At 45.8% G+C, this 9,264-nt stretch overlaps 1 protein-coding gene across 2 annotated transcripts in view; it reads right to left on the bottom strand.

Annotated features, from left to right (window-relative positions):
* Positions 1-1,659: 1,659 nt before the first annotated feature.
* The window catches only part of SLC36A1 (solute carrier family 36 member 1), a 45,141-nt gene continuing 37,536 nt past the window's right edge, over positions 1,660-9,264 (bottom strand). For both annotated transcript variants that reach the window (XM_016213890.2, XM_016213897.2), the window contains one exon: positions 1,660-6,142. In XM_016213890.2, coding sequence (XP_016069376.2) covers positions 5,871-6,142 — 272 coding nt within the window. In that variant the 3' untranslated portion in view covers positions 1,660-5,870. The remainder of the gene's footprint in view (positions 6,143-9,264) is intronic.

Raw genomic sequence — 9,264 nt, 5'->3', positions numbered from 1 at the left:
CTGTCACTCGAGTTTATGCCTCCAGCAGTGCAGTGGGCTTACCATGATGGCCCTGGTTACCCGGAAGGAAGGGCATGAGCGGAATAAAAACTTGAAGAGGTAAACAATCTAAAAAATGTTTCTCTATACCAAGGAAGTAAGACACAATTATAATATATGCATAATCAAAAACCAAGTAAAACTGCTTCTGAGTCTTGGTTTTCTTCAATTCGGCTAATATTTTTTAAAAATGTTTTATAAGCCCTTCATTCCAGGCACCTTACAACATTGTAACCCTCTCAACAGTCCCTAAAGGAGACCACCCTCCTGAAGCTGCAACAAAGGCGGGGAGGGAGCCAGTACCTTGGGAAGCGTTGGGGATCTGGAATCACAGGGCTTGGGTGTTCTACCACTTGCTGGTTCGTCACTTGGAACAGTCACTGAATCTCTTTGACCGCTCCCCCCAGTTCCAGTAATAATATTGATAAGTGAAAATGATCATACTACATGCCCTACCATCCTCTCTTGGAAATATGTTATACTTTAACAGCGTTCCTTGAGGGCTCTGCTTTTCAACAAGTCTAATTCAGTAGCCAACAAAAATCGGTTTCAAATCATCTCAGAATCAGTAAGATGGTCTTGTTTTTCTTCTTAAATGTGACAAAAAGAAAAGGGAAGTCATCTTTTCCACTGCCTTGAAATCAATCCCCCATTTCAAGAAAATTGGGTGTTACATCAGTCAGGGTTCCTCAGAGAAACAGAACCAGTAAGATGGAGATATACATACACATACATACATGTATACATAGAGGCAGAGAGGAGTCCAAGGAATTAATTGACTTATATGATTGTTGAGGCTGGTAAGTCGAAAATTCATAGGGCAGGCTGGTAAGTTGGAAACTCTTGGGCTGCAGTCTTGAGGCAGAATTTCTTCTTCCTCAGGGAAATCTGTTTTGTTCTTAAAGTCCTTCAACAATTGGATGAGGCTCACCCACATTTTGATGATATGATGATAATCTCTTTTATTTAAAGGAAACTGATTATAGATTTTAGCCATGTCTACAAAATACCTTAACAGAAACACCTACGTTAGTGTTTGAATGAATAACTGTATTATTCAACACTATAGCCTAGTCACACTGATGCATAAAACTAACCATCGCCCGTGGTATGTGTGATCCTCTGATATGCACAGGAGGGTTGAGAATTCCTACTCAAGTTTTCAAGAGAAACAGGAGCAGACAGGAAGGGCAGGACTAACAGAAAAATTACTACCTGGCCCCATTTTTGGGAACTCTCAATTCCATAGATGGTTCTGTTGTTGACACTACTCCTCCAATGAGCTCTGTGAGATAATAAACTAGAAACAGCCCGGCCGGCGTAGCTCAGAGGTTGAGCATCAACCTATGAACCAGGAGGTCACGGTTCGATTCCTGGTCAGGGTACATGCATGGGTTGTAGGTTTAGGGGGTGTGCAGGAGGCAGCCGATCAATGACTCTCTCATCATTGATGTTTCTGTCTCTCTCTCTCTCCCTCTCCCTTCCTTCCTCTGAAATCAATAAAAACATATTAAAAATAAAAATAAATAAACTAGAAATATTTTGACCTAAGATCAAGTAAGGGGATCTGAGTGACATTAAAAAAAAAAAAAAGTAAAGACAAAGATACAGGCCACAACCTTCAAAAATAAAAAATAAAATTCATTTATTGAACAGGAAAAGTTTAACACATGATCCATGTGCAGACCCAAAACAAGATCTTCTATGAGCTCCTGCATCCACATCTCTACACATACCATGTGGAACATACACTCATGCAGGCACACAACATACACACACAGTCCTGTGTGGTTATCAAGATCTGCTGGACGGTAGTTTTTCATACTCCTCTTATTCACACATCCACTGACACGTTTTACAAGTCACATAATTTTATCATTCACTAAAACAAAATAGCTTCCCCAGTATCACCTTGATTTAAACAAAAGAACATAGTTTATGACAGGCATCCTCCACCCTCATTGCCCCACCCCCACTCTGATAACCTCGTATCAGCACCATTTATGTCCCCTGGCCAAGGAATGACCCAGTGGTACAAAGGACAGGGAAGAAATACAACAAACTGATGCTGTCAGAGCAAAGCCTTACAGCCAGCAGAACTAATTGCCTAAAAGTATCGACCATGATTTCAAAGACAAACCACACTGTCTCCTCTTCCCCTAACAGTCTTGGAGATCTGTAATGTACTTGGGAAAATTAAATTCTAAGGCAGCCTTGGAGCCAACTCCCTAATCACCAAGTCATGCCTGCTCTACTCTGTCTCCACTGTGAGGAGCCAGCTTTGCATTCTGACAGGGCCAGTGCTGGGGCCCGCTGACTAGCTACGAAATTAAACTCACTGGTACAACGCCCCCTGCTGTGAATAGTGAATACAGAGAGCTGTAGACAGACATGAACTGAGATGGTGCACTTCCAAAAACACATAAGGAGAACATGTAGTGTTAAACAGAAGTGATATTCTACAATTTTGGGATAAATTGGAGGAGAAAAAAGCAAGACAGGAGTATGGGAGTAGGGGGAAGATTTCCCTAACATACCAGTTTGGTGGGATCATCACTTTAAGACAACTGCTAAAACTGCAAATTTTACCTTTCGTGAGGGTAGAAAGCAAGCAGTGAGCATCAGCCAATGAAGTTGGCTGGGGAGGTGAGGGACCAAGAGGGAGGGCATAAGCAGAAGGTTTTCAGCTGTAACCTGCCATACATTCACATATATCTGGCCAGGGTTTGTACAGATGAAGGTTTCCTAGCAGCTGGACAGCAGCACACTATAAATAATGCCACTTGTGAATGGTGACTTCACAAGTCACCATTCTAGGCAAATTGAATAGAAGATGCCAGGTCATGCTCTTCCCAGCAAGCACCTGCATTTAAGGGGAGGTACACTGCCGACAGGGAGCTGGAAACCAGCTCCCAATAGTGAGTGGCATTTGCAGGACAGAACAAGGGGCTCTGAGTAGCTACTTCTGAGTTAATAAAAATCTGGGGTTACATTGGGGAGGCTAGGGGAGGGACACAGAGCCTAACAGTACTGGGCCAGAAAATACAGGATTTGCCTTTGGTTTGGCAGATGCAGCCTCACACTCCAGAAAGCCTTTGCTTTGCTGCTCCTGATCAGACTCCTACTTATGCTGGAGCTTTTTTTCCAGGAAGGCACAGGAAGGGGCTGGCAGCTGGTTCCTACTGAGTGATGAGGAGAAACCAAGGGCTCCTGACTACAGAAGGCCCACAGGCAGCAGAAGAGGAAGCTTCCCTCAGCTGGCCTGGAGGGCTGGTTCCAGAAGGGGAGGGGCTCCCTCCCACTGCCATCCTCTGGCCAACCCTTTTACTCCACACCTAACTGCGGTGCAACTGCACAACCAGAAAGGCCCGCTGACTGGGTTCGCCTTGCTTGGCCTTCTGAAGCAGCCATGCAATCGGGCTGTTGAAGCAGAAGCACAGGGAAGAGATCAAACAGGGCGAAGGCCATGCCAAATCAGCTTCCAGAAGCCCCAAAGCTAGAGCTGCCTCTCCAATGCATCACATTCTCCGGGTTAAGGACCCTGAAGCAGTAGCCTGCATTTTGCTAAGACCTGGGGCTAGAAGACCTCTGTATTGTGCTATCCAGCCCTCAGGTCCCAAAATCACAGTCCCAGTATCACTGCCTACCTGAACAAGACTGCTTCTAGCAGCTCCCTGCATGCACAGAAGCCTCCACCGCTGAAGCTGCGGGAAGGAAACACGTCTGACCCCCTCAACTGGCACGCACCTTCTCCCTGAAAACAGCTCTCAGGACCACTGTGGGAAGGCTGCAGGAGCCCAGACTTGCAAATAGGAGATGACAATTCCTGAACCTACTTTGGTAATTTCTAAGCCTGAGGCTTCAGAGGGCAGGGCTGCTGCCACCTCCAGCTAGAATCTTGGTCAAATAAGCACCTGTTAGTAACCACCAAAGAGCAGAAACGGTGGATGAAAAGTGTCATTCACTAAGGGAAACCAAATAACCACCAATCACATCTTCCTAAGTTAATAAATTGTTAGGTAGCTTAGGAGTCACCACAATGAGAGAGTTCGGCTTTGGAACAGAAAAGGGAGGAAAAAACTGGGGCTGTAAAGGTGGGTCACAGCCCTTATGAGCTTTGGTATAACACAAAAACAAAACCCGATAAAACTGTGCTGCTCTCCCAACTTTCAGGACGAACCATAGCTCCAGGTAAGTAAGCAAGAGCCTGGTGACAGGAGTGGAGAGCAGGACCCTACCACATATGCATAAACACACACAACATATACACAGCTCAGCTCAAGAAATGGAGAGTTAATGACTACTGCCCCTTTGAAAGACTTCTCGTACCAAGAGGGAAGAAGCGGCAGACAAAAGCAAGGCAATGTGCCGTCCTCTGCCTTCTCTGCGGTCTGTTCCCAAAGCTGAAGGCTGACCTTGAGGTGGGCCAACCCTGAGGCTATTTCTGATACCCAGGGGGAGGGACAGGCATCACAATTAGTGTTTAGAACACAGGAGACCAAAATCCCAAGCAAGTGGTTCCTTCAGAGTCCAGGTCATCTAGGCAGCCAGAAGAGGAGGACACTGTGTCTGCCCTATCACCCGCTGACTGTGAACAGCCAAGCACCACACTTAGTGTCAGACCAGCATCTGTAAATTCTCTGCACTTAATATCACACTCTCTGTGCACAATGACCTCATCGTCGCAGCCATGGCAACAGTGTGGGTGTCTTCCTGGCATGACAACAACTGAATACTGCCATGCTATTTGCATGTCAGAAGCCAAGGCTCAAAAACAGGCCTGAACACACAAAGCAACCATTTTATAAGCCTCCCGTGGGCAGAAACATATCCCACTCGATCATCCTTTCCCTCGGCCTAGTGCACTGGCAAATATTTCCTGAGTCCTTCATATCTTCCCAATATGAAATCAGGCTGGTCGATGGGAGGCAAAGTCCATGCCTCCCCACAGAGGTACACATTTCGATGATCCTGATTAAAATCTTTGGGGTACTCAGCCACACGTGCTGAGGACCTAAGCAGACATTTCCTGCACCAAGTTCCTTTTCAGAAGGAGAAGCTGAGTACAAGTATAGTGATGAAGGGACGATTCACAATACTCCTGATCTAGTGAGTCTAAAAACAAATGCTAACTTTAAATAAATATAAATATTTTCAATTGAGGCAGCACTTGATATCTCTTGGGAGATACAGCAACTAATAATACAGTATTGTGACCCACACAAGGAATCAGAGAGGAGAAGGTGTTGCCCAGAATCACAGCAAGCCAGAGAGAGTAAAGATTAAAAACTCCAGCTTTGGGAGCTGGTTTTACACTACTAGGTAGATCCAGACACTTGCTGGAGCCTTGAATAGGTAGGTAAATATTGAGGTAATATATTTGGGAGAGATATAAGAGATAGAACTAACTTTATAAAGAAGGGAAGTGCTCACTTATTTCATCTAGGCCTGGATCAGGAAAGGAGATGCTAAAAATTTTAAATAAAGTGAGTTGTGCAACAAGAATAATTTTGGAGAGGTGGGTCAGAGGAGAGAGGCAAGTAAGGGAGGAGGCATGATGAGGGAAAACAGTTGTAAAGTTTTGGGTTAAAATAAGTACAAATGAACAATGAAAGCACTGCCATTAAAGGTACCTCCTGCGTATCTGCTACCCACTCTCCCCCCTGCCCTCAGTCCTACCTGGCCCAGGGCACCTAAGCGCCAGGTAGTCGGGTTCCTGAATAGCAACCTTGCTTTTCCCCAGAGCCTGGACCCTCCCTGAGGCTCTGGGGTCAGGTGCTAGGGAACACACGGGGGTCAGGTGGGCAGGTGCAGGGGATGCACCCAGATGGCTATGCAAAGGCACTGGTGGAGTTGATAAAAATGGGAGCAATGCTTGGCTGTATCAGCTCAGCGAGAGCCACATACGTCCCCACTACAAAGCCCACGAAGCCCAGGATGCTGATCAGGGTGTCCTTGGCGATGGTGAGGGGGCTCATGCCCTCTGAGTAGTAGGTGGTGATCTCCAGGAGGGGCGGGATGATGAGGGCCAGGGCACTGCTGCTCACGGAGCCCACTAGGGAGATGACCAGGTCCAGGCGGGGGATGAGGATTGCCAAGATGCCTGTGGGAGAGAGGACACGGATATTCAAGACTGCCCAGAGCTGGAAAAGACTTCTTCCTGTTCTACTGGTTTAGCAAGTGTCCTTCTCATAGAATGGACAGCTCTAGGGAAACTTAGACATTATCTGGCTCAGTCTTTCATTCCACAGATGAGAAAATAAATGCCCAGAGAGGTGGAGTAACCTGGGTCTTGCTGTAAGATTGGCAAACTGGGACTGGGACTGGGACCCATATCTCCTGGCTCCAGTCACCTAGTTTTCAGCTTTCCTGCTACCATACACCACTTCCATCTTCCCGAGGAAAAGGAACCAAATGACATTCCAGGGCAATCTGGTCCTCAAAGGAGACACAGTGTGGAGCAAAAAGGGAAATGGACCATTTCTGAGCAACTGCTCACTCTCTTGCCACTAAGGATACTTCCAACACAACCATCTCTATTTGACTGACAAGAAACAAAATAGGGGAAAAACCCTCCTTCGTCCAAATAATACCATGGTAAATCCCATTTCACAGAACATGGTCATATAGGGAAAGGAGTAGTAGTTTTGTGTGCAGGCTGACTGCATACACAATGACACGTCTCTGTGCCAGGACAAGCTAGTGAATGGCTCCCACACCTGAAACTCAGGCACGGGTGTATGTGAGGAAGGTGGAACTGAGGAGGAAGAACAAGGGCTGCATTAGGAAATGCCATTGGCTTCCATACCACACCAGTGATTACCACTGTCAAGCTGGTCGGACAGTACTGTTTAAAACCAAGGGGAGGCGGCTTCACTGACCACACTGATCCAGTGCCCATTGAACCCACTATTCCCATCTAACTCAGCTTTCCACTGGAGGTGAAGGCCAATGCTTCACAAATCTATAGAAGACTATGGAATTAGGCTCTTGTGTTTGAACCCTGGCTCTACCTGAGTGACGCTGGGGAAGTTCTGGCTCCTTTCTATTCTCCAGTTTTCTTGTGGGCAAAATGAGTATTGTAATAGCTCCTATGTCACAGAGATGCCAAGATGATCAAAGGAGGTTGGTTAAACAACACCTAACAAAAGGCCTGGTATACAACAGGCATGCGATACAGTTAACATTATCATCGTTAGCAGATATTCTGCTGCTCATGAAAAGGACATCCTTAACTCATTAGTAATCAAATGTATTTTCATGGATTGTCTTTCCCATTGCTGGCCAGGGCACATCTATTACCTCCCTGAGCCCTCACGAGAACTACAGTTGCCATGGGGTTTTCAGTTCCAACTTCATAAAGCAAAAATGTAGTCAAAGGCATCACACTGGTGAGAGACTGTCAGAACATCTGTTCAGTGCAGCTGATTTTACCCTTCAGAAGGACTAAATCAATCAATTAATCACTGCCTCTCTGGCTGAGTATCAGACGAAAAGTCCTGGGTTTTATTTAGAGGCCAGGTTTTATGAGAAACCCTTACTTCTAAACTGAATACCACTTCCTACAGTAAGAGGAGAGGCCTGTAGGAACCAAGATTTATCAGGGGAGGAGCAGATTCACATCTCCTGCCTCACACAAACTTTGCAGCAGTGTGGTGGTCCAATACGTAGTCACTATTTAAGTTTAAATGAATTCAGTTCCTCATTCACACTGGCCACATTTCAAGGACTTACCAGCCACCTGTGCCTAGTGGCTACTCTCCTAGACAGCACAGACGGGGAATACTTCCATCATGGCAGAATGTCTACCCTAGTGACTTTCAACCTTGTTACCTCATGGCACACATAAACTAATTACTAAAATTCTGCAGCACACCAAAAAATATATTTTTTGTCCATCTACCAAAAAAATAGGTATAATTTTGATTCTTTCACACCAGATGGCTATTATTGTTTTGGCTGTTGTCATTTTTTATTTGACAACCTAACGGAGAAGAGGTCAGTGCCCCTGACTAAATAGTCAGGTATTGCATGTGTTAAAAATTCTTGCAGCACATAGGTTGAAAATCACTGGTTTAGTGTCTAGTAGACAGCACAGCATCTACTCATTAAGCTGAATTTGCCTCTACTCCAAGGGCATATAACTCCACAACATGATTATTGTCCCCATGGAAAGAGAGGCCCAGAGAGGTCACATTATATAAAGTGACAGAGCTGGGACTAGAATCCAGGACCTCAAGCCCCTGATACAGTCACATCATAGACCTTATGAGAAAGAAAGTACAAACTAATATACAGACCTGCAAAAGGAGGGAGAACAGGGGATCTGTCTGATCAGCAGAAAGATCCTGTCTGTGAAGAACTGGGAGTGTCAGATGTTGGGTTAGCTTTGCCCAGAAGGCACCACAGTGGTTTGGCAGAGAGTCTCACATATGGTCAGCCCTGATCTCTCTCTGCTTTGTGAAGGAAATAACAAAAGGGAGTACAGGAGTCCTGAGTCTCAGATCTGGCCCTGCCAGTGGTTTCATCACCCGGGGCAATCCTGTCCTCTTCTTCTAGCAATCAATCACAGTGGCAATTATCCATCAATATCTCCCCTGTTCTGAAGCCTTCAGAAAGTCTACAAAAAGTAGACTTTTTTAACAGACTATTTAACAATAGTCTGTTTTGGCCCTTAGCTATTTCCAAATAAACAGAGTTGGTGCCCTAGCCAGTTTGGCTCAGTGGTTAGAGCCGGCCGCACTGGGCTGTGGACTGAAGGGTCTCGGGTTAGATTCCCCGAAGGGCACGTGTACCGGTTACAGGCTTGATCCCCAGCTCCAGTCGGGCAGGGCACATGCAGGAGGCAACCAATTGATGTCTCTCTCACATTGATGTTTCTCTCTCTCTCCCCCTTCCACTCTCTCTGAAAAGCAATGGGAAAAATATCCTCAGGTGAGGATTAAAAAACATTCATACACAAAAACCAGAGTTGGTGATATTCCTCAAACTTTCAGGGTTGAATCTGGAGGAAAGTTGAAGGAAAAGTGTCTGTAGGCTGATGACAAAATGGCCTTCTCATCATGGATAACCTAATGCCCAACAAGAGTTGATCTGCTGTGCGCCCTGGAGTAAGACACCTGCCGTCTCTGGGGTCTGGGTTTCCATCTGCCCATACAGGAATGTGGTTGAGAGTTCAGGCTCCTTACCAGGGGTGGGGAACCATTTTTCTGCCTGCAAAATCAT

This window comes from Miniopterus natalensis, chromosome 4 (genome assembly GCF_054644295.1).
Source record: "Miniopterus natalensis isolate mMinNat1 chromosome 4, mMinNat1.hap1, whole genome shotgun sequence".
Classification (NCBI taxonomy): Eukaryota; Metazoa; Chordata; class Mammalia; order Chiroptera; family Miniopteridae; genus Miniopterus; species Miniopterus natalensis.
Note: the sequence above shows the minus strand (reverse complement) of the source record. Positions and strands in the feature narration are given on the sequence as shown.